Source organism: Saccostrea cucullata, unplaced genomic scaffold, assembly GCF_032062105.1.
Source record: "Saccostrea cucullata isolate Sc308-1 unplaced genomic scaffold, CSIRO_AGI_Scuc_v1 ctg3136, whole genome shotgun sequence".
NCBI lineage: Eukaryota > Metazoa > Mollusca > Bivalvia > Ostreida > Ostreidae > Saccostrea > Saccostrea cuccullata.
Window position 1 is genome coordinate 70851 of NW_026938289.1, and position 27274 is coordinate 98124.

Sequence of the window (27274 nt, forward strand, 5' to 3'; positions counted from 1 at the left end):
TCAGATGTGGATACTTAAAAATTCCAAGGAACTTTTTGACAATTTGAAATCACAAAATTTTACAAACATTTACAGCTTAAAAACGTAGGACTTTCAACTATATACACAATAAATTAAAGTCTAGTCTTTTTTTTTTTTTTTTTTTTTTTTTTTTTTTTTTTGATCTGATTTAATTTTATTTCCCAGACCTATGCTATAACATACAAATTCCCTACTCAGATATTTATGGCAGTTGCCAGGGATGGGGCCCTGACTAAACTCCATCTAAATACATTTACAAAAATTAAATTCTATATCACCTCGCAGGATGATTATTGATATTGTAAGACAAATAGCGTACATAAGTAATAATAGTTACATTATTTTTTATAAACAAATAATGTTTATATTAGAATGTTTTTATATATCTAAAATATAAGTAATTGAAAATATTATTGTATTAATTTTACAATCAATATATAAGAGGAGTATATGAATACACATTCCCATTGCTGTTTAAAGGGGAGATCACATAGACTGGCTCAGTCCTTGGGTTCCCCTTCAGCAGCACTACTAGGGGGACTGAAACTGCCAGTAGCGGGAATTATTAAACTTATAAAACTAAATTCTAAATGTATTATTGATATACATAAATGTATTTACATACAAATACAATTTACAGTAATTTTGTAAACTTATCAATAATATCAACATTAAGTGAATAATTACAACATTTAATTACTTTGCACCAAAATACTGTGGATTTTTTTATATGATGTAAAATATTATATTCAGTTTCATCAAGATTTTCTATTCTACAGAACATTTTGTATTTATATATCTTTAATGCAATAAAGGAAATAAAATTATTCAAAAAATATGTTTTCTTATTACATTCTAAGTAAAAACCAATAATAATGTCTTTCCATTGGATTTTAATTTTCAACACAGTGGAAGCTATATCCCAGATATATTTAACATTTCTACATTCAAAAATAAGATGTTGCATGTCTTCTACATTAGAACAGATAGAACACTTATCTGAGGTTTCTTTTTTCCATTTTACCATATATTTTTTACAACAAAGTAAATTGTGTAGTAATTTGTAATTGAAATCTGCAATGTTTTTATCTACAGCTACTTTAATCTTTTGCTGATAAATAGATTTCCACATTTCTTGATTAACATTGAATATTTCTCCAAGTAAACGCTGATGTTTTGGCGGAGAAAATTTCTTACTCAAAAGGACATTATAAAAAAAATGACACTTCTTACTTTCAATCTTACAATAGTTTCCATGAAAATTAAAATACCTTTTATTCTTTATATTAATAAATTTATGTTGTTGATATCCATTTTTTTCTCTAATATATTTAAAAACAGAGTAAATTATTTTATATTCACACAATATATTTGACTTTTTTTGAATTTCTTCTCCTATATTTCCGATAGTTTTAAAACCAGCATCTGAAAACAGGTCTTTTACATATTTTATATTTTTAACCCAGTGTTTAAAGAATATCGTTTTCCCCTTAAATAAAAAGAGTCTATTATTCCATATTGGTTCTTGTAGAATTTCGTTTATATTCATCCTTTTTAGGTCAGGAAGTTTTTTACATTGATTAAAATAAATAAAAATCTCTTTATAAAACAATGGTAATCTTTTAAATGGGTCAAAGTCGTTTAGACTACTGCTGTTGGTTTTTAATATATATTCAACATTTACATTATATGTCTCTAATAAATTCTCAAGGTGAGAGTGCAAAGAGTTGTGATCAGCATTATTTATAAGGCGTGGTATCCAAGCAGCTTTTAATGCCTGGAACTTAGTAAGTACGTCAACTACTCCAATCCCCCCTTCTTCTATTTTACCAATTAATGTATTCCGTTTAATCCTGTCTCTGGAGTCCCAAAGGAAGTTAAAAATTAATTTGCTTATTTTTTTTAATTCGTTTTCTTTTGGAATAGGCAAGATAGATGCAACATAGATGAATTTACTTATACCTAAGCTGTTTATTATTTCAGTCTTGCCAAAAATTGTGAGTTTTCTTTTTTTCCATGATTCAAAGAGTTTTTGCATATTTTCACATTTATCAACCCAATTTTTTCTATAGCATTCATCTTTATTTACACCTATGTATATGCCCAAACATTTAAGAGATGAAGTATTTACTTTAATACCTTCTATTTTTTCTCCGACACGACTCAATGCTCCTGTCAAGATGCATTCAGTTTTATCTATATTCAACTTGGATCCGGCGTATTTAGAAAACTCGTGTATTGTTTTAAGACATTCTTTCATCGATTCCACATTTTTTTTAGAAACAATGTAAGAGCATCTGCATGATGGACATGTTTATATTCTTTACCCCTATCGTATAGTTTTATCCCAGAAATTTGGTCTTAATTCTGAATTTTAAGAGCTAGAATATCAGCGACAAATAGAAATAATATCGCTGAGATCGGACGCCCCTGGCGAATTCCCCTATACAGAGTGCATGTTTAAGATACTTACCCATTGTTTTTAAATCGAAATACTGCATTTTTATAAAGAATTTTCATCCATTTTAAAAAATTGCTTTAAGGTTGCATTTCTCTAAAGTTTTGAGTAAAATCTTCCATTCTATCGAATCAAAAGCCTTTTCAAAGTCTAAAAATAGCAATATCCCATCATTGTTGGTTTCTTCACAATATTCTAATATATCTAAAAGAATTCTAGCATTTTCACCAATATATCTCCCTTTGATATATGCAGATTGATTTTCATTGATTATATTTCCAATAACATTTTGCAATCTTTTTGCGAATATAAAAGCAATTATTTTATAGTCAGTATTAGTTAAACTGATTGGGCGATAGTTTTTTAAATTTTTTTCATCGCCTTTCTTATATAAAAGAGAGATAACTGCAACTCTCTGTGAAAAACTCATTTGTTCATTTTCAAAAATCTTTTTCAATGCTTCGTAAAACAGAGGTTGTATATCTTTCCAAAAACATTGATAAAATTCGTTTGTGAGACCATCTAACCCGGGCGATTTGTTAGGTTTTAGATTAAATACTGCTTCAGAACATTCCTCTAGAGAAGGAAATTGTTCACAGAAATTAGCGTCGCTTTCGCTTAGTGTATTTTCCAGTTCAATTGAAGATAAATAATTGTCTATGCCATCGTCAGATATATTATTTGAAGCGTATAGATTTTCATAAAATTCACACATAGCGCCTAAAATGTCATCCGTAGTCTCTATATTATTGTTATTTATCTTTAATTCTTTTATGACATTTTGTTTTTGTCTACTTTTTTCTAAATTAAGAAAAAATTTTGAACATTTTTCACCTTCTAATATCCATTTTGATCGTGATCTCACAAAGGCACCTTTACACTTTTTGTCATAAAGCTCATCTAATTCTCTTTCTATTTTGCGTTTTTTGTTCATGTCAATATTTTGAAAATCTGATTCTTCTATTTTATCTAATTCCTTTTCTAATAAGTTAATTTTTTGCTTAATATTTTGACTTGATTTTTTTGCGAATCTAATAGAAAATCTCTTGCTTTAATTTTGAAAGATTCCCACCTATCTATCGGGTTTACCTGCTGTTCTTGTAGCTCACTTATTATATTTTTAATTCCTTTTTTATATTCTAAATCAGTTAAATGGGAATTGTTTAATTTCCAGTACCCACTCCCTCGTTTTTTCTCATCTAATTTAAATGATATTTTTAATACCCTATGATCAGACATTCTTTTTCCGAAATTTGTTCCAGGAATTTTACGTATAATTATGTTATTTAAGTCCAAGGCAAAATTTTTGCTTAATAATATATAATCTATTCTACTACTAGGAATATTTTCTGAATTGCACCATGTCTATCCATTTGAGGTTGGATATTTCGTTTTCCATGTATCTATTAAATCAAACGAATTTAGTATTTTTTTTAGCTTTTGAATACTTTGATCGTGATCATTATCAATTTTACAATTAAAATCACCACATAAAATAATATTATCATCATCTGGTGTACACTTTTTATGCATGAAACTATGCAATGTTTGAAAAAATAGACCTCTTTCTTTTACAGAGTTTGGTGCATAAATATTTATAAATGAATATAATATTTCATTTATTTTTACTTTTAAAAATAATCTTCTACCGTCATGAGATACATGTTTCTCAACTATTTCTGTATTCAATTCTTTCTTAAATAAAATACTGACACCTCGACTGAATGATGAGTCACTATAACAATGAAATGACTTTCCGAACCATCTTGAGTCATATTTGATCTTATTTTTCTCGACATAATGGGTCTCTTGTAAAAAAATAACATCTATTTTCGTATCATTTAACCATGTATATAGTTTAACCCTTTTTTCGTCCGAGTTTAGTCCACGGACATTTACTGACAATATTTCAAGATTATTCATTTAAGATCTGTGAAAAAAAACATGTTTTGTGACAAAAGAAATATTCCAAAATTCTAACAGTGTCTGAAGATTCACATTAAACATTCATGCTTTGTTACTTGATTTGCTGTTATTTCTGCGGTTTCTTACCAACTGGCTTTTCTGAGCCGTGTTTGGATTTGGCCGTTTTGATCTCATGATCTCCGTCAGAATCTGGCCCATAGTGTTTTTCCCAGGCCACGCGCTAATCTCAGTGTACTGTGTTCCTTTTTTATCCAGTCCAGACCCCCAATAGTCATCATAGGCGGCTTCAACGAGAAGAGTAGATGATTCGACAGAGGAAAGTTTTTCCTTGAACTCAATCACTTGATCGAATTTCGCTTCGATGACCTGACGCATAACGTCGTCTAGTCTTTGATAATATCATTTACAGCTATTTTTTCAATAAAACTCATGAATTCATTTAACTTGTCATCGGTCATTCGATAAATTATTTTGTTGAAAAATATTCTGATTGTATATACAAGCAATCTGAAGTTGATATTAGAAAGGTGCTTGAGTTTCTGATTGACGATATCTTTGTGTTTTTGGAGACCAGGTCTTCCAAAAATCTATTTCAAATTGCGCCCCTTTTACGCAGACTTAATTTTGTATTCACATGAAACAGAATGCGTGCAAAAAAATTATGGGTGACAAGAAGAAAACGCTTGCTGTCATTTAGATATATCGACGATGTATTGTCAAGAAACAATAGTAACTTCCATTCTTATGTCAGTATGATATATCTTGATGAGCTTTAGATAAAAGACACCACAGAGACTGAGACATATGTTTTATATTTGGATATTTGACTTGAAGACGTTAATGGTAATCTAACAACCAAGCTCTATGATAAACGTGATGGCAGCAACTTTTCTATTCTCAACTCCGCTTACTTATGCAGCAATTTACCTTCAACCCTTAAGTTAATATATATTTCAGTTGGTTCGATACGCAAGATCATACTCTACGTAGAAACAGATTATAAAATGAGGCTAATTATTTACAAACAAGTTGATGAAATAAGAAAATTATCAGTTTTGTTTCAAGTTTAAGTCCTATGGTTGATACAATGACTTGTCAGCAAATACAATTTTTCATTGAGTCAAATGCTGACTGAAATTTTCAATACAAATTGGTTTGCATAAAAATTGTTGTCACCCGCGTGGCTAAGTGGTAAAAGCGTCTGCCCTCGAGTCGCAAAGTAAGGAGTTGATCCCTATGTCGTGGGTTCGAATCCAACTGTGGGACACGGAGACCATTCCTTCGGATAAGATCATGTCAACCAAGGTCCCATGTCGCAGTAGGTGCTGGCACAAAAAGGATCTCTCACTGCTCAATGGCTCCGAGTGCAGTGTATAGGACAAAACTTGTAGCTCCCCATCGACAAGTGGTGGAATCTCCATATGAGTGAAAAAAAAATCTCGCGAGAAACGTTAAACAACGTACAATCAATTAATCATACAAATTGTTAGTCCATTATTTATACACTAAACAAACGACGTTTTTCCCCGTTGTTTTCCGATCAGGACAAGGAGCATACGGTTGGTGTGATGGGTCAGCAGGGGATGCTTACTCCTCAATAGCATCTGATCCCACTTCATATGTTTTTGAGGTCCGTGTTTCCTCTGCTTCTTTTTTATATTGTTTGATGGACTTTTGATCTTAAATTCTGCATTTTCATTATCTCCAAAAATCTCATTTACAAAGAACCCATGTGGCAACGCACTTTGAAAAAATTACGCACTTTGAAAAAAAAAATTAAAGTGTGTTAAATTTGGGACAAAATCAACGCACTTTGAAATTTTTTTCAAAGTGCGTTAAATTTTTGACACACTCAACGCACTTTGAAAAAATAATTTCAAAGTGCGTAAAGTGTGTACATAAACATTTTTAACCATGTGGGCATTAACGCACTTTGAAAAAAATAAGTATGAAACAAAAAATTCTAGACTTAGATTTCAGTAATAGATAGAATCAATTTATAATAATTATATCTTTCGAAAAACTTATTTTTAATTTATATGTATTCATTTGACCTTATTGAAAACAAGGAGAAGACGAGTAAAAGGACTCTCATCCAAACACTTTTTTTTTCTTATACATTGTACATAGCCGTCGGTAGCAAATTGAAAGTTGACCCCGCCCAACCCCCAACCCCACCCCCAGGTTAGCCCCAATTTCTAATGCATACATATATTATGTATATATGTTTGCAAAACATTTGTGTGCCCACATGTAAGTCCCCACCCCACCCTTCCCGGTACTGATGCCTATGCTTCATCCAAATATTATATATATATTTATAACTGGTATGATGTGGAAAACTTTCAATAAATCTAAGTTTACATAAAATGCAAACTGAAAAAAAAAATAAGAACAGAAACGCATTTAAGAAAGAAAGAATTTTCAAAGTATGGAAAAATCATAATCGCTCACTTTCACATCCTGAATGACACCTTGTCAGAATGGATTAATGTATCAGATCCATGTTAAAGTCACGTATTAAAAGATTGAGGGGCAATATGAAAGCCATCTTTCCTTCTGTGTTCAATTAACCGGAAGTGAAAAAAGAATTAGATAGATTACACGATCAGTACGTACTGGTTCCTGCCGACAAAGCAGGTAACAACATTGTCTTCGTTATAAGGCTCATTGTGTAAACTGCATTCTAGAAGAACTTGGATTTAATTCTACAAGTGGTAATCCTACTTATACTCATACTACCCTTTCTAAGGAAGAAATTCTTCAAAATCACAAAAATAAATTATTAAACAGCTTGATTTATTTGAAATTAAAAGGATATACTTATTCGTAAAATAAGATTAGATAGATGTCAAATCTATATAATAAATTAAATTATTTTATTCTTTTCAGATATTTTATCTAAATTTTCCAGACATTCTGCAGACTTTATATTTGTTGCTTTTAAAACTCGTCAGAACTTGTTTTTTATAGCATTACTCAGCGGCAGTTCCTTGAATCTTGAAAAGAGAAGACCCGACCAGGGGAAGGGGCCAATGGCCACACCAATGATATTTATTTATTAAATAGAATATATATTTTAGACACATGTCATGATTGGGAAATAACAGAAAAATCAGTCGTCAATTTAGTGTGTAAATAATGGACTAACAATTGGTATGATAACGTCAGTCAGCATTTGACTCAATGATAAATTGTATTTGCTGACAAGATCATTGTATCGACCATGGAACTTACGAAATGACGACTTTAAAGAAGACTACTGATATTCTTGTTTCATCAACTTGTTCTTCAATAATTTACATCGTTTTAGAAATTGACAATACGTATAGCATGCTCTTGAGTCTCGAATCAAATGAGAGATATAAACTCTGTATGCAGATGACGAAGGTATGCTGCTGCTTAAATAAGGGAAGTTGACGGAAGAAAATTTGTTAAGATATGCACCTCGGGTGAATCAAGCTTAACTAATTTTCCCTTTAAACTTGAAAAGACATTGTAAACGCCTTTTTTCAAATATAATAAAACAAATCTTCATGTTGTTAGTAAGTGTTTTTCTTTCTTTGGAGAAAAAAATATATTTTATTTTTCATGACTATTGTACTTATTCCTTGGATACATGAATATGTGGAAAAATTAATAACATTTAACGTGTTCTTTAGTGTGCCAATGTCTTTCATATTTGAAAGACCCGTGACTTTAACTTCTAATGCCAAGCGTTTAGCGAAGGGACAGTCACTACCTATGTTTATGTTTTAGGTTTGACGTGGCAATTGCTCTACAACTAGGCTACCGTAAAATGACGTGTCGATGCTGCCCCCGATTGATAATTAAATGCATATTTATAATTTTAACATAGCTTATCTTCTTATCCTATAAATTAGAAATTTTGCATATTTGATTTTCTTTTTCTTTCTTCCGAAAATGTTGACGAATTTTCCTGTATTTCTCTGTGCACTCTATAGAGTTAAAGCAAATGTTTCAATTGTTTCCGAATAGCTCTTTTGCTTTAATATTTCTAGAAATAAATTATGAACTTTTTTGTGAACCTAATAAAGCATATCCACTTTTCAGGATATACAGCTGTATTGTAACGACCTGCTCACAAGCATTGGACATCATTCGATGTCAATACTGCGAGGACGAGCCAGCTGTATTTCACTGTGTTCCGTGTAGAGATGCAATCTGTCCTCGATGTAAAGTCTTTTATCTTAAAAGTAAAGTTCCGTCCGGACACAACATCGTCCGTCTGTCTGAGAGACTTCATCCAACAAATCGGATCAAAATGTGCGACGTCCACTCAACTCAAGCGTACGAAGCCTGTTGCGAAGAGTGTCAAGTCCCTGTGTGCATTGCGCGCATTCAGGAAAATCACGGAAATCACGCTATCTGAAAATTAAAGGATATGTACGAGAAACAAAAGGCTGAAACCAAAGATGAATTCTCTAAAATGAGGGGACAGTTTAAGTCGGAGATTATTCAAAGGATACAGGATTTCAGAGATCGAGAAAGGGAAATAAAGACCCACCATAAAGATATTAGAGAGAAGATGTAAAAAACAAGCTCAGGATTTTATAGATCATATCAGCGCAATTTTGAAAGAAACCTTGGATGAATACACGAAAGACGAGAGAGAAAAATTACTGGAAATATCTCAATATACAGCAGAAGCGGTACGATTTGAACAAACCTTGGATAAAATGATTTAGAATTTAAAAACTCTTACAGTATATGGTCATCCAGCCGACCTTATATTGTTCCTAAAGCAAAATTCCCACACTTTTAAGAGATAAAAATTTCTTGACAAAATAAATATCTCTATGCCTTCATTTACAGTTGGTCAGATCAACAAATCCCAAAATGAGCAGCAGTTTGGTAAATTCATCAGAAGTCATGTCAGCCATTTTAGATTAGGGGATGATAGCCCAGAAGATAAACATCCGACTGGGTCTGTAAGCAAAAAACTATCTACAAAAATTTATAGGGACATTCAGTAAAAATTAGAGAAACAAAAACTCAAAAGAGATCATAACATCATGTGAGTTATCTTGACGACAGATCAACGTACGTCAGTGGTGATGGTCTTGGAATACTACTTATTGACAGATCAGGGACAGAGTGGGATAAAATCAGCATTTTTGAAGAACCATCTGGTCTGGCTGTGAGACAAGACGAAAGTCTGGTTTACTCTGGCAACAGAAATAAACTATCTTTACAGAACACAAAATAAAACTGATAAGTACTGAGTATGGTCCTAGAACTATGGGTTGTACCAGATCAGGTGATATCCTGGTCTGTATGGTTAATGAATATACAGCGAGAGTGATCAAGTACAGCAGTAGTGGGGAGAAGAAGCGGGAATTCCGGATTGGTCAGAACGGGAGGAGTCTTTTTATTGATCCAAGGTTTGTCTGTGAGAATGTCAATGACGATATCTGTGTTTCTGTGAGTATAAATAATAGTGTGGTCGTTCAGACCAAGTCTGGAAATCTTCCGTTTACATATGACGGGAAGGGCTTAAAAGAGACAGATTTGATCCGCGTGGTGTGGCTACCGACAGTCTGGGTCACATCCTTATCGCAAACAGAGCCAATAACGCCGTACACCTAATCAGCCAGGACGGCGACTTCCTGTCTTACATCCTGACAGAGGATGATGGGATATCACTACCACACGGAATCTCTGTGGACACGAACGACAACCTGTGGATTGTAGAAGAAGGAAACACCTGTGTCAAGGTGTATCAGTATTTGTCATAACGTTAAACACTCCATTCCTAACTCATCCTCAAAACAATATATACTGGTATGACTATTTTTCGGTTTATGAATCGAATCAAATATTGAATTATTATCTTATATTGATTTCACAAGAATGTACATGTACATAAACGTATTTTAACCAGAAATCTAAATGTAATTGATAATAAATGTACCGTAAACTTCTTCCTGTGTATATCACTACATGTATGTAGAAAATGTATCATTTTACGTTGATTACTAAGTATGCAGAATATAACTTTATTAAAAATTCTTTATTTCTACATACTAGAAGGTATCTTTTTTTCTAAAAAGCGGAATGATATTCGTCTTTTCTTATAAAGCAGTTATAAAGAGATTCTGATTCACAAAAGAATATTTTAAGGACGAGATTTAGAGATTTGAGATTCAAAACTCAATATATCTGAAGTGAACAATGAATGCACTTAACGCCATGTTTTGGCGTCTGTCACTTATGATGTTTTAATATATTTTAACTTGATTTCTATTTGTAAACTTACAAATAGAGGTCGTTCAAATTTGCACCAGATTTAAATATTAAAAATGATTTTAGACTGTATTACAATAAGCTAATTTTAAGGGGGGGGTTGTCCTTTGATTTCCAAAATACAGAGAATTTGCACTTACCTGCCCTTAATTGAGGGTTATATACCGTATAACTGGATTTTTCTACGGGGTGCTATTTTTTGCGAAATTCTGCGATCAAGTCTTAATCGCAAAATATTCAATCGCAAAAAATACGTAAATAAAATCCGGAATTTTCAGTTCCGATCATCGAAGCTCTACTTTTACAGATACCGGAAGTATATGTAAATAATGCCAATGCACGTTTTCAATCGTATTTTACAGGTAATTTACTTGATATCAACAACAATGATTGTTTTTCGAATAAATAAAACGAATTCCTAAAGATTCAATATTTATTTGTTCCTACATTGTATTTCATGATTTATTTATATGAAACCCGAATAGCAATTGTCGGTTTGGCCAGAGACATATATGTCTCTGGTTTGGCTATTCCGCGGCTTGGTCGTGTCCTTCACCAGTGTTTACCAGATTTTTCTTAATCGGTATTCTGTCCTTGAGAAAAGAATTTCTTGTGTGATATTTTCTCTACTGGGATTATATAAACTCTTTATAATCATAAATAAAAGTTCATAGTCTATGGGAACTTACTGAAACGAAATTTCAAAGAATGATCGTCTCGATTTCAATTCAAAATAATTGTGACTTTGTTTCTAATTTACTCTGTGAATAATAACCCGTTAATTATAACAACACACGGATGACCCACAGGTGTGGTGTCATTTATGTAAACACCCAATTAACAGCCCAAGGCCTTCGCTCACTGTTTCCAGGTAAGTCCAGACTGCATCTATTTTACGCTTGATTGGCGTGTATACAAGCGCAATCAAAACTTCGAGAGATAGACAGTAAAAAAAAAAAGACTATTGTCAAAGTGAAATCGCAAAAATTGAAATCGCAAAAAATAAATATACCTATTTCATGATCAAATCGCAAAAATTTGCACCCGCATTAAAAACCAGTTATACGGTACGCATGAGAGCATATTAAACGGCTCGATCCTTATTAAATAACAACCAATACCCTACAAAATGTATGACGACCAAGGAAAAAAATTGATTAAACAAACTTAGTATCAAGATTTTTAAAACACTCATATTATTCTGATTCCGATCCAGACTTTGACCCAGCATTTTTAACGAGTCAATTAACCAATTAATACACTTAAAATGAACCATACGGAGATAACGAACAGTAGGCAAGATCAAAAGTCCATTTCACAATACAAAACAGGAGAAGAGCAAACACGGTTCTCCAAAACATCAGACGTGGGATCAGGTGCCTTGGAGGCGTGAGCATCCCCTACCGACTTAGAAAGTATGATGCTTGACCCATTGTATATACTAAATAGTTTTTGAATTTCACAAATAAACGCAGAGGAAATTCGAAAAATGTTCTTTTGATAAAACAATAAAACGGCAAGTTAGTAGGAGTAGATTAACTACTATATGCAGAAAAATGAAAACGTCATCAAAACATTGTACAAAATGTTTCAGTTACACTTTTATATTTGAATTGTATCAAATACAATAAACTAATTATATACCCGATTACTAAAGAAAACGAGACGGATCATCTGATTTCTTTGAATAACCGTCAAATCAGGCTTTAATTTTATCTATTTATCTGACATAAAGAAGATACTTGAGTTTCTGCTTGACAATTTCTCTTTGATTTTTGGAGACCAGGTATTCCAACAATCTATTTGAATTCCCATGGGTGCAAATTGCGCTCCGTTATCAGCAGTATTATTTTTATATTCAAATGAAGCAGAAGCAGAGTTTATGCAAAATCTTATGCATGAAAAGAAGAAAACAATTTCCTTCAACTCGACATTTAGATATTTCAACGACGTATTATCAACTTACATTGGTCATTTCTATCCCTATGTCGATGCGATATATCCTGGTGAACTTGAGATAAAAAAAAGCCTGACACTTCTGTTTCATACTTAGAAATTTTACTTGAAAAAGACACTAATGGTAATCTAACAACCAAGCTATATGATAAACTTGATGACTTTAACTTTTCTATCGTCAACTTCCCTTACTTATGCAGCAAAATACCTTCATCACCTGCAAACGGGGTATATATATCTCAGTTGATTCGATACGCAAGAGCATTCTCTACGTATGAACAATTTCTAAAAGGAGGTAAATTATTGACAAGCAAGTTGATGAAACAAGAATATCAGCAGTCTCGTTTTAAATCGTCATTTCGTAAGTTCCATGGTCGATACAATGACCTTGTCAGCAAATACAATTTATCACTAAGTCAAATGTTGACTGACATTTTTCATACCTATTGTGAGTTCATTATTTATACACTGAATTGACGACCGATTTTTTCCGTTATTTCCTGATCATGAAAAGGAGCACACGGCGGGTGTGACTGGTCGGCAGGGGATGCTCACTCCTCCAAGGCACCTTATCCCACCTCTGATGGTTCGGGGTCCGTGTTTGCTCTGTTTTTATTCTGCATTGTTTTATGGACTTTGAGATTGAATACTGTTCATTATCTCAATATCCATCTATGATATTTAAAATTTATTCCCTCAAAATGGTCGGATTATGAACGTTCGGAAAGTTATTTCTCAACTGTGTTGCTCCTATTTTAGATTACTGCTGTGGAATTAAGGAAACCACAAATTATTATTGTACAGTAAAGGTGAAGTCCCGTGTCTTTCGGTTTTTTCTTGAATAACACTGATTAACGCCATTGATTGCAATCCAAAAAAGAATGTGCTTGAATGCCATCTTACCATCGGCATTATATTAATTTCTTGCTATTCAAAAAAAACCGTCTGACAAAGAAAAATGGTATCCGGACCAAAATCACAGAACGAATTTAATTACTATTTGAATCGCTGAATGTAGCGGATATATACACACACTTATCGACATGCAGCTTAGAACTTGTCGAAATTCTCATAAGATCAGAACACAGTGGCTAGAAGATTTACAACAAATCCTCGAACTCAGAAATTACAGGGTTTTTTTCAAAATCAAAACGAATTTGAGGAGTACGTTAATATGGACTTAAATAAAAACCACCTATGGCAATGTTTCGTTGCAGTGTATAACCACTCCAAATTGGAACTGGACATTATAAAGCTTGAATAATATGAAATTAAAAGGATACTTCTTTTGTAAAATAAGATTAGATAGTTGTCAAATCTTTCATTAAATGAATTTATTTTGTACGAAATTTCCAGACATTGAGCAAACTTTATATTCGATGCTTTTAAAACTCATCAGAACTTCACAAAAAGAACATTATATATCCTGGATTGTTGTTTATAACATTTATCACTGGCGGATCCTTGAATCTTGAAAAGAGGGGGTCCGACCAGTTTTCTGTTAGGGGTAGGGACCCATGGCCACACCAAAAGTATTGATTTATGAAATCGGAAGTTTATTTTAGTTACGATAGGGGACTCGGGTATACCTCCCCCCGCTCCTTATGAATCCGCCAGTGTTAACTACACACTAATATATCTCAATTGTAGCAGATTTAAAAATTAATCATATTATGTCTATTTATTATTTTGTATAACTGTTTAATTATTTAAAGTTGACTGCAGTATTTTATTATTTGGCCTAAAATGTAATCCAGTAACCTATTTATATCTTTTACTCCTCAGCAATGACCTAGATTTTGTACTTGTATTTCAAGTGAGGAGTTATTTTGTAACTTAGAGGAGTTAAATTATTGCGTCATGGGAGGAGTGAGTTTAATCAGTATATAAGGGGAAGAATTGTAGAAACGCAGGAGTAGTTAGGAAAGTTTTGACCAAGTCACTCGTTTGTTTTGTTAACTGTAAATAACTTTTTATTCGCGAAAACTTTATTTTTGCGTAATTACGCAAGACAGTGTACTCGCGAAAATTTAATTCTCGCGTATAATAGTATTCCTTTAGAACATATAGAGCAATAACCACAGTTCGCGACAATTTTGTCTCGCTATTCAAGAGTCAATGACTATCTCGCGAAAATAAGGTGTTGTGATAATTTAGTGATCTACAGTATTTGCTATGCTTTGGATTTATCGCCATTAATAAATTGTGAACTTTACGCTGTGTTTTCATTTAAGAGAAAAGGAATATAATAGTGTTTGTGGATTGAATATTAATTATTTAGGATTTACATGTTCGGAAAATAATAATAACGCTACACAATTCTTGTGTTCTCGGCCATTAACCAAAACATTCATCTGTTCACCAGAACAGCGATATGTCAAATTTTTTATTCCCTAGACTGATTTTTATCAATAACATCACCATGAGATTTAAATGGAAACCAAATAGGACTCTACATACACCGCTACTTATATATCACATGTGGATGATTTAAACATGTTGATGGTCTAGTCAAGAGTTTTTTTTAATTTAAAGCTAGAACAAGCAGCTGTCAATCTATAGGGCACTTGTGAACTTAGATCTACCAAGAAAGACACACTGTATTTCGCAACTTAATTTTATTAAGCTATTGTCATGAAGATATGGAGGGCAATTACTCTGCTATATTATTCCATGACGCGCACTAAAAAATCCTTTAATGTTTGATACACTGGAAAGATTAAATATTTCCATGCTGAAAAAAATGTTTCTCCTATGGAAAAAAACAAAAATACGAGTATATCTTAATTCCAAAGAAGAAAAAAATCTAAATTCATTTAAGAAATAACCAATGTAATCAAGTGAACATGATGTTATGTAAATCAATAACTAGGCTGGTACATTAAAATTCCTTAAAATCCTTATAGATTGAAAAGAATAATTTTCATCAAAATGGATTTTTGTGTACGTCCCTATGACAACTTGGTAATATAACATTTGAGTATGATAAATAGAATACAAAAATACTAGAAATAATTCAAATGTATAACTCTCCAGTCAGTAGTTGTTTTAAAAATGGATGTCTATAAAACATTAAGGAATAGTTCATAAATAACAACCAATGAAAAAGACGCACCCATATTTACCCTTTACAAGTAACTAGTAGTAGGTCGTGTGTGTGTGTGCAAACAGGTATGTCTACAATCTTAGTACAATGTAACAGAAATACGATCTATTCTCCTTTGTTTATTTATAATTATTATTTATATTTATAATCTTTCTTTTTTGAGATTTTTATTAAAATGCCTTAATTATTGTATTCTGTTATTTTTAAATAGGCGAAACTACTTTCGTTTTTAAAAACATGTGTACTCGTTTATAAAAAAAAGGTGACTCTCTCCCTCTCTCTCTCTCTTTCTCTCTCTCTCTCTCTCTTAATACCCTTTTGATAGATTTACTATGTACGCTTAATTTTGGAAACATGTCAAAGACACACTGGAACATAATAGGAAAACAGCCCGGCGGATCCCTTAATATACGTGTTATAGTTGCAACACGGTTGCTTAGCAACATTCATGTCTACCCTTGTAAATCATATTAACCAGCAAATAAAACATAATATAAATTTCTCAACGTATAGGTACTTCGTCTAATTAAACTTTAATTAAATATTTTGAATGCATTGATTGAGTTTGAAAACTGAAGGATATAGAGATAACGCACAGTATTCAATCTCAAAGTCCATAAAGCAATATAAAATAGGAGCATAACAAACAAGGACCTCCAAAACATCAGGGGTAGGATCAGGTGCCATGGAGGTGTGATCATCCCTTGCCGATCTGTCACATCCGCCGTGATTCGTCGTCAATTCGATGTGTAAATAATTAATATAATGAACTAACAATAAGTATGATAAACGTCAGTCAGCATTTGACTCAAAAATAAATTGTATTTGCTGACAAGGTCATTGTATCGATCATATATAGAACTTACGAAATGATGACTTTAAATGAGACAGCTGATATTCTTGTTTCATCAACTTGTTTGTCAATAATTTACCTTGTTTTAGAAATTTTTCATATGTTGAGCAGGCTCTTGCGTATCAAATAAACTGAGATATATAAACTACGTATGCAAGTGGTGAAGTCATATTGCTGTATAAGTAAGGAAGTTGACGGTAGAAAAGTTAAAGTCATCACGTTAAAGTTTATCATAGAGCTTGGTTGTTAGATTATAAAAACGTCTTTTTAAGGTAAAATATCCAAATATGAAACAGATACACGTGTCAAACTTTGTGGTATCTTTTATCCCAAGCTCACCAGGATACATCGTATCGACGTAGAAATGGAAATTACCATTGTTAATTGTCAATACGTCTATATATCTAAATGTTGAAGTACACAGACAAATACTACGGTACATAAAACTTTCACAGACGACAAAAAATTATCGGATGAATAAAGCATAATTAGACCTAATTTCCACTTTAACCCTGATCGGACATCGAAAACGCTTTTTTGAATAAAAAAAAGTCTTTGTGCGGACAATGTAAGTAAGTGTTGTTCTCTCTTAGCAGGAATATATTTATTCTATTTCGCATTTCATTGTACTTATTCCGTGGACTTCGTACTTTAATATCTGGAATTATTTATTACATCATCATCTTTTTTGAACAATTAATTTTTTGTCAGTGCGAAGAGATAATTTGAAAAATTAACTTCAGATTCAGCCTAATAAGATAAATCAAAAATGAATAAACAATGTATCTTGTTGAATTTGATGAATAAGGTACATTGATATTCTTACTGTACAACATACTGTAGAATTTTAGGGATGGCTAAATTTTTTAAAATATTTTTTTTAACAATTTAGTTTTTGTAAAAAATGAAACTCTCAAAATAGTTTTTAAAGGGTGTGAATTTGTTAAGCCATATATGGCGTATATATGGCATAGATTGAGACTAACTAAAATAAAAAAAAAACCATATATATGTATATATACCCCGGTAAATCTATTTTTTGTTACTTTTTGTAAAGATAGGACTTTCCTTTAAATTTCACAATTTATATCAATCGTGTTTCATAGATATCCACAATATGAAACAAAGATATAAATTTATTTATTTATCGACTATCTTAATATCAGACACATGCAGTTTATGGTCAGTTTTACTATAATTCTTATGTTTATGTTTAAGTTTCAAATCAATGAAAATTTAATTTGAACGTGAAAAGCAAATATCAAGTAAATGTTCCAAATATAAATATTTTTCAGCTCATATACACCATATAAAGCTTTAATATTTTCTGAAATAAATTAATGAAATTTCTTTCTGAATTGAAATAAAAACATTTCTTTTCAGGATATACAGCTGTATTATAATAGCCTGCTCTCAAGCACATTACGTCATTCGATGTCAATACTGCAAGGACGAGCCCGCTGTCTTCCACTGTGTTCCGTGTGGAGATGAACTCTGTCCTCGGTGTAAAGTCTTCTATCTAAAAAGTAAAGTTCCTTCTTGACAGAAAATCGCCCGTATGTCTGGTAGACTTCATCCAACTGACCAGATCAAAATGTGTGAAGTTCACGCATCTGAAACGTATGAGGCTTGTTGCGGAGATTGCCAAGTCCCTGTGTGTTTAACGTGCATTAAGGAAGTTCACAGAAAACACCCCATCGGAAGGATACAAGATCTTTACGAGAAACAAAAAGCCGAAACTGCTGATGAATTGTCTAAAATGAAGACACAGTTGAAGTCGGAGATCATTCAGAGAATTAAAGATTTTAAAAATGGAGAGAGGGAAATAAAAAACAGCCATAAAAATATTAGAAAGAAAATGAAGAAACAAGCTCAAGATTTTATTGATCATATCAGCACAATTTTGAAAGAAGCCTTGGATGAATCCACGAAAGACGAGAGAGAAAAAGTGATGGAAATATCTCAATATACAGCAGAAATGGAGAGCTTTGAACAAAACTTGGATCAATTGATTGAGAAATTTGAAACTCTTACTGAATCCAGTCATCCTGCCGACCTTATATTGTACAGAAAAAGAAATTCTGACACATTTAAGAGATTAAAATTTCCTGAAAAAATAAATCTCACTATGCCTTCATTTACAATTGGTCATTTCAACAAATCTCAAAATGAGCACCAGTTTGGTAAATTTACCAGAGGTCACATAAGCCATCTTAAATCAAGCGATGATAGCTTACAAGTTCAAGATCTTTCTGGGTCTAAACGTGTAAAATCATCTACCGAAAAAGTATCAGTACTTTCAGTCCGTTCAGTGAAAATAAGCGAAACAAACCCCCAAAAGAGAGAATTATATCACGTGTGTCGTGATGACAGATCAGCGTACATCAGTGGTTATGGTCCTGGCATTCAACTGATAGACAGGTCAGGGACAGAGCTGAATAACATCAATACTGACACTGAACCATCTGGTCTGGCTGTGATGCAGGACGGAAGTCTGATTTACTCTGACGTCTATAATAAAGTAATCTAGAGTGTCACTCAATAAACAGACAACAAGACTTATAAATACTGAGTATGATCCTTTTGGACTGTGTTGTACCAGGTCAGATGATATCCTGGTCTGTATGCAAGATTTCATGGTTTCGGTGCGAGTGGTAAGGTACAGCAGCAGTGGGAGAAAAACCCACGAATTCCAGACAGATCAGAACGGGGAGGGACTTTTTCTTGATCCAAGGTTTGTTTGTGAGAATATCAACGAGGATATCTGTATTAGTGATTGTAATACGTGTGGAAACAGTAAAGTGGTCGTACTGAGCAAGGCTGGAAATCTTCGGTTTACATATGACGGGAAGTGCGAAGCTGGGGCGTTAAAATATTTCTTTCAACCGCTTGCTGTAACTACCGACAGTCTGGGCCACATCCTTATCGCAGACAAGGCCAATGATGCCGTGCACTTGATTAGCCAAGACGGGATCTTCCTGTCTGTAATACTGACAGAGAATGATGGGATATCAGTACTATTCGAATCTCTGTAGACACGTCAGATAACTTATGGCTGGTAGAACAAGAAAAAGCCTGTATCAAACTGTATCAGTATTTGTTCCAAAATTGAAGGACCCGTTCATATACTGTGAACTTTCACAAATGTATATATTATCCTTACAAAATAACACGCCATCAAAACAAAATATACTTATTCCTATCTCGTATATAGGCAAATGATCTAATATACATGTTGACTTATTTTTTTGTATACTTTAATTTCGCCTCGTTTTAAATTCGCCCAAAGGAGGATAGGGCGAAAGGGGCGAAAATTTCCCTGTATACAGTATTGTTCGAAAAAAATATACTACGAACTTCAGCATCTACAAACGTATGTAGAACCACTTCCAACAAGATCATCTTCAATTTTTGGTAAAAGTATTTTTTTTTCCGAATAATCTATTTACTACAGATGTTAATGAAATAGCTTTGTAATTGGTTGGAATACATTGATCTTTGTTCTTAACTTTATAGACAGTTATAATTATTCCTCCTAATTTAAACATTTAAGGGACATATTTTCTCTAATTGCAACACTAAAAAGTAATCACAGCTGTTCTGCCACAGAATGCTGCTCTCTCTTTAAAATTTCTAACAGAAACCATGATTGACATTGGTAAAAAATTTAATAGACCAGAAAGTTGTACTGTGTTGAAAGTTTCATGTGTAAACAAGGAAATATGGGATGTTGTGGGAAAACAAGCTCATTCTTCTGATTTGTCTTTTCAAGAGATACAGAAGTCTGTGGACCAAGGTTTAGTACTAATAGTTAATATATAAGATGAATTGGCAAATTTTTATTGGAATGTCAATTTGCACATATTCACTGTTCTTCCTTTTTGGTTGGCCTCTGTGCCGAGAGATTTTACTAAAAAAAAATGTTTTGAAAACAACTCTTGCAGCCTTCAGACCTATAAATATTAAATGTGTTCACTATTGAAGTTTCTCTCAATGTAAATAGAAGTTTTGATAATTGTAAGGGAGAAACTGATATAGTGACATATGTGTCGGACAATCAATTAATCTCAATATGTCAGTAATGATACCCACTTATTAAATTTTTTTTGCCTTATCATTGATTATGTTAAAAAAATTACAAGAGCGAATTTTTCTAGTTCGTAAATTTGCATCCATGATTAATCTTGTTCATGTATTTAATGCCATATTTGTTGGACCTTTGTTTTTTGCAGAAACTTGGAAAGAGACAAAAAAGTCATAAAAATGTCATTAATTATGAATCGGAAATAGTTATTTCAGAAAATAGTGTTCAGGATATATGGTTGTTACATATTGTAAAAAAACAAACAGAATGGGAAATCAATTCGCAACCCATCAGTTGACTGTTGGGTTGAATCTGATTCATCCTTTTAAGGTTGGGGAGCAAGTTTTGAGGATAAATTTGCTGGAAGCTGTTAGTCTGTTTTAGAATCTAATTATATGATACATATTAACAAATTGGAACTTGGAGCTATTTAGTTTCACACTCAGAGCTCTTTTTGCGAGCTATTCAGATTCTCGCATATTTATTAACGTAGGTGTTGCCGGATGACCAAGCGTCTTATCCATTCTATTTGAATACTCAATAAAACACAATTCCAAAAAGGTTTCAAATGTATATTCTGGTTTTAAAATTACAATGATTCACTGGAATCGTACACGTGGTGTTCCTCGTTGCGCACACTCCCCTCTCGGGTTTTGGGACCTCAGAAGCTGAGTGTCTGTATCTAATAAACTTTTGCTTAGGAAATATTGTTGAAATTATCTCAAATTTAACTGGCTAAGGATGGAATTCACACATTTACAAAATTATCAAAGACCCGTGCATGTTCTAGCGTGACCACACTGCTCAACGCGTTATCGGCAACTCGGTTGTTATCGGATACTCGGTGCAGGAAAAAACAATGCAAAGAAAACGTAGGTGACTTTAAATTTCTTCATTCAATGATAATTATTTACTTCTGCAAACAAAGTTTGTGATTTTTGGCAGATAAATGATAATACTTTCAGCGGTAAAAAGCACGCTCCAAATCACACTCTTTCAAAAGATCTACAGCTCTTTAAAATAAAATTTAATCAAATTTTCTGAATATGTCAACATATTTTAGTCTTTGTAGAGGTCAGAATCAATTTGTTTTATAAAATAAAGTGATTTATTAACTATATAGACAATCATAAACCTTTAGATAAGCAGACATATATCAAAATTCAAATTATGGTTTCTTTTACGGGCATTTGAAATGTTTCGTTGGGCAAAAACATGTTATCGGAAACACGGTTGAAGTTGCCGGATAATTCGGCTTTTCACGGGTGCAGGTTATCGGAAACCTAGGTTAAAAAATTTCTTTCTGTTTCAACAAAAGATTAAAAAAAAGACGAAATTCCATAAATTCTGCGGTCAAGGCTTTCAGTTCTTAAAGAATAACAATAATTTGAATTTCAGCAAACGAAGTTTGTGATCTATGACAGATAATTGATTATACTTTCAGCAGCAGAAAGCACAAATCGTATCAAAAGATCTACAGCTCTCTCATATAATATTTTATCTTTAAAAAATTCGGATTATGTCATCACAATTTAACTTTTGTAGAATTCAAATTTAATTCATTCTATCAAACTGGTAGGGGGTATATTTATTCTCTGGACAATCAAATCAAGCCCCCCCTGGCCCCTCGGATACTACGCCCCTGACTATCCTATCTGTTTAATCATTTTCTCATGTTTTCCATTCAAGTGAATCTCTTCCCGTGGGAATCCGGGTTAGAATAGGTCCTCAGTACCCCCTTGCTTGTCGTAAAAGGCGACTAAATGGGGCGGTCCTCCGGATGAGACCGTATAAACCGAGGGCCCGTGTCACAGCAGGTGTGGCACAATAAAGATCTCTCCCTGCTCAATGGCCCTAAGTGCCGAGCATAGGCCCAAATTTGCAGCCCTTCACCGGCAATGGTGACGTCTCCATATCAGTGAAATATTCTGGAGAGGGACGTTAAACAGTATACAATCAATCAAGTGAATCTTTTTAAGCTTCAGGAGGTTTCAGACGTAAATCTTTAATTTATCATAACAATTACTTTTGTTTTATGATAAACTGAGTATTACATTATTATTATTTTTTAAATCAAGTTCCCCCATGATCCCCAGAATCACGTCACAGTTTGATTCATTTTCAGTTCCTCATATGTTTAACTTTTTTTACAGTCAGTGATTAGCGTTTTCAATTACACTTTGGGCGGGTGGAGGGGGGATTTTTGCTTCAATAAAACATCCAATAGCAATGCAATATCCATGTGAATCCCCCCTCGATCTATCTGAGATGAGCTCTATATTTACATACTGCATCTGGCCAATAATGACGAAGAGCACACTGCTGGATGTAACCGTTTATCAGGTGGTTCTTATTCCTTCTTGGTATGTTAAACAACCTCCTATGTCTTAAGAAATCCATGTTTACGATTTCGTAATTTTTTATGTCAATCTCTTTTCTCCTCAAAAGTTTTTATTCTACGTCATATAGCTTAGTCTAACGCCCTATTTGGAAATACATTTAACCACCCTCAATTTTATTGAGTTTGAACTCTTTAACGACGTTAGATCCTGATATTTAAAGTCTTAAACTTTTTTGCCAACTATATTTTTAGTTTCTACATACATAGCTTTATTAAAATTCAAATCAAAAAATGGGGGTCAATATGCTTCTTTTAGCGCTACATTACATTTAATATGACCTTTCTGCACTGAAATGTGTGTTTTAATTAAAAATTACTTCTTCGACGTTTTCCCTCCAATATTTTTATCCAATTAAAGCATAAAACTAAATTCATGCGCGGATCTAGAGGGGGGTCGGGGTCCCCCTGGAATTTAGCAGGTTAAAAAATGTATATACTATAAGAAAAAAACAGTTACCATGGACCCCCCCCCTGGAGAACTCAGACACCCCCTGGTAAGCGCTAACATGTGTGAAGTGGGTAAGAAAAGTGAAAGATTTGAAGCAATAGAAGTCACCATTCCCCCCCCCCCCCCACGAAATAGGTTTTTGACGTATGCCCGATTTTCCTTTTTTTTTTTTTTTTTTTGCTTTTCAAGAAATTTCTGGGATAGGATTTTTTTTTGACTGAGGTGGACCCCCCCTGGAAAAAATTTCTGGATCCGCGCCTGAAATTAACTCTAAGTATGTTTTAAAAAAGACACTTAAAAATTGTGACTTAGAAAAAGTTTCAAATTGCTTCGCATAATCAATTATTTGACCTTTCTGCACTAATAAAATGTTATTTTTCTGGCATTGAAAATATAATAGGAAAGAAAATTATTTTAAAGTCTTAAACTTTTTCTGATTTTAAGCAAATAGGTCAAAGTTATCTTGAATATTTAGAAAAGAACATCAAAAGTTGGGGTATATGGTGTACATTTTTAGATATTACCAAAAAAGTGTAAATTTTACGTTAAAATTGGCTCATTTTTTCCCGGATTTTCAGAATATATTTACTATATTTGTCACACTTTGCTGGTAGAATTTAATAGGAAACAAGCAAATTCAAAGAATTTTGGTCCCCCGCATTCGGTATCTTTGTGGGCAAGATATCATTTTTAAGGTCAAGGTTAATAGGTCAAAGTTTTTGGTATCCCATGGAAAGTCTTGCCATAAAGAATACATATATTTAAAATATGAAAGTCCTAGTTTCTACCGTTCAAAAGTTGTGACCAAGGTCAACGTTTTTGAAAAGTAGTAAAAACTCTAAGGTCAAGGTCAAAGGGTCAACGTTCTTGGCATGCAATGAAAGGTCTTCTCACAAGGATTACATACGTGAAGTACGAAAGCCCTAGCCCTTACCGTTTAAAAGTTATGGTCAAGGTTAAAGTTTTTTCAGAAGTACGTAAATCTCCAAGGTCAATCCAAAGGTCAAAGTTGTTCATATCCAATGAAAGGTGTTGCCTCAAAGAATACATGTGTGAAATATGAAAGTCCTCGTATCTAGCGGTCAAAAGTCGTGACCAAGGTTATAATTCTTAAAAAGTAGTTCAACGTCAAGGTCAAAAGGTCAAAGTTTTTTGTATCCAATGAAAGGTCTTCTTACAAGAATTAAATATGTAAAGAATGAAAGCTGTAGCCCTTACCGTTCAAAAATTATGGTCAAGGATATAGTTAAATATATGTACGTAAATTTCCAAGGTCAAAAGGTCAAAGTTCTTGGTATTCATTGAAAGATCTTGTCACAAAGAATATATACCTGGTATGTGAAATATGAAAGTCCTAGTGCCTACCATTCAAAAGTTATGGCCAAAGTAAGTAAAAGTTTGGAATTTTTTAATAAAAGTAGTTGAAGCTCCAAGGTCAAGGTCAAAAGGTCAAATTTGGTGGTACTCAAAGAAAGGTCTTATCACAAGAAATACACATATGGTATATGAAAATTATAGCTCCACTAAATCAAAAGTTATGGGCCAGGTTAAAGTTTTTGTGACGGACGGACAGACTGACGGACCGACGGACAGACAAATGAGATTTAATGTCCCCTCGCTTTCGCGAAAGCGGGGGACAATAATTTAATAGATATTTCAGAACCAGCATAACATATTTCACTGCAAAAAACAGCTTTGTGTGCAACCAGCATGGAAAAATAGGCATCCAAAATTAGCAGTACTGTTATAGTTTAAATGGAAAAAAACTGACCATTTTCGTCTATAAAACCTTCCGCCACAAAATATAGTCCCTAGCTTAATTCTACTTGAATGGAATTTAGTCGCGGTTTTTTCATTGAATATAGTTTAATTTGCATTGTAGAATTCAGTTTTATTGTTAGAAACTAAAAATGATGCTAAATTTTATGAATAAAGGACCTACGCGAAATACGCTCAAAATATCAGGATCGAATGTCCTTAATCGCTTTAGGCCAGTTAACTTATAAATTTATTCGTGTTGGAAAGTGTGAAGTGTGGATAATACCCCCCCCCCCCTCTTTAATGAAAAAAAAAATATATAAGAGTGTATAATACCTGGAAAATATATAATTTACCCTTCAAACACATTTATATGTCGTTATAGATTGTACTTTTTCTCACGTTTAAAGAATGTGCCTATTCGGTATTATAAAAAATTTTATAATACCAAATAGGACCTTTCATTAAACGTGAAAAAAAGTTCATTTTGCTAGCATATAACGACATATACATGTGTTTGACAGGGAAATTGTATATTTTTGAGGTATTATACACTCTTACATTTCTTTTCATTAAAAAAAGGGGGGTATTATCCATACTTCAGGTGCCTGTGTGTTGTTTAACGCCACCTTGAGAATTTTCAAGTCATATGGAGACGCCACCACTTGCCGGCGGAAATAACAATACTTGTCCTATACTCGGCACTTAGAGCCATTTAGCAGTGAAGGATCTTTTTTGTGCTAGCACCTATTGCGGCGTCCCACTTTGGGATACGCACTAGCAACGTATAAGGATCGACTCTTTATTTGGCGACTCTACAGCAGACACTCTTACCAAGGGCGACCTCGGTAGATTGAAATGAAATTTGTAACTAATACCATATTTAACAACAGGTCAAGATCATGCAGATATCAATGAGATATGCCAAAAACACACATTTTTTAAAGTAACATATTCTTAAAAGAGGTAAATAATAACATAAAATTAGTATTGTGTGCCAGCCACTTTATATATTTAGATTTCTTGCAAATTTCTGTCGTTCCTTTATATTTTTCCTAATCTATCTCAACCTTTGTTTCCGATAACCAAAACCGAAGTTTCCGATAACAAACTGAATTATTCAACCGTATTTCCGATAACATACTGAAAGTTATAATTGGGCATTTTTTGTCCGTTAATAACATAGTTGCAAGATTCTGACGATGTCTTCTTGTGGACAATCATTAACGCTAGGTAAATATAAGGATTTTGAATACAAAAGCTATTTACAGCATTGCCAATTGGAGAAAAACTTGCAAAACATAACAGATTTGACTTTTTAAGCCTTCTCAAGGCTAACAAATGCTATTCTTATACGTATCGAGGCTTTATACTATATCCATATTTATTTCTTTTTACAAAAATAACCATGAACATTCTCTGTTTCTATTTTAATAGAGTTTATTTGAAATAATTTACTACCCTGTAAAAAATTGTGATCAACCGAGTGTCCGATAACAACCGAGTTGCCGATAACGCGTTGAGCAGTGTGGTGACACGGCAGGAAAAAGAGACTGGTTTACTCAACCGTGCCTGTTAAATAGACTTGAAGAATTGGGGCTCCATAAAGGATAAAAAAGTAGAGGTCACCTACAGGATAACTGAGTATTATACAAATAAATACATACATGTAGAGTAAATGTGACAATACCTCCTTCCTTTGAAGAAGTATGAAAATACTTTTGAACACACATTTACATGAATAAAATCAACCGTTTCTTTAATTCAGAATTCTATATACAAATCAAAGTCTACTGAGATAATCAGCACCCTGGTTATCTTTCCCTCTGATTGCAATAACCCTATACCTATAAGACTGAAGACTAAGCGCCCATCGCATCACTCTGGAGTTGATCACTTTAGTCTTGTTGAGATAAATCAAGGGTTGATGGTCTGTCTCAATCAGAAATTCTTGTCCATAAAGGTAACGCTGGAATTTGTTGATTGCCCAAACTAT

General features: G+C 33.1%; 2 protein-coding genes across 2 annotated transcripts; both read left to right on the forward strand.

Moving 5' to 3' along the window:
- Positions 1-15738: 15738 nt before the first annotated feature.
- LOC134249913 (fibronectin-binding protein PlpA-like) lies at positions 15739-19758 on the forward strand. Its single transcript, XM_062732269.1, has 2 exons — positions 15739-15799; positions 17971-19758. The coding sequence occupies exon 2, from the start codon at positions 18146-18148 to the stop codon at positions 19115-19117; it is 972 nt and encodes a 323-aa protein (XP_062588253.1). The 5' UTR covers positions 15739-15799; positions 17971-18145; the 3' UTR covers positions 19118-19758.
- LOC134249908 (protein lin-41-like) lies at positions 19224-19622 on the forward strand. Its single transcript, XM_062732264.1, has one exon. The coding sequence runs from the start codon at positions 19224-19226 to the stop codon at positions 19620-19622; it is 399 nt and encodes a 132-aa protein (XP_062588248.1).
- Positions 19759-27274: the final 7516 nt, after the last annotated feature.

Coding starts and splice junctions, on each gene's coding strand:
- LOC134249908 (XM_062732264.1), top strand. CDS start 19,224: ATGGTTTCGGTGCGAGTGGTAAGGTACAGCAGCAGTGGGAGAAAAACC.
- LOC134249913 (XM_062732269.1), top strand. CDS start 18,146: ATGTCTGGTAGACTTCATCCAACTGACCAGATCAAAATGTGTGAAGTT.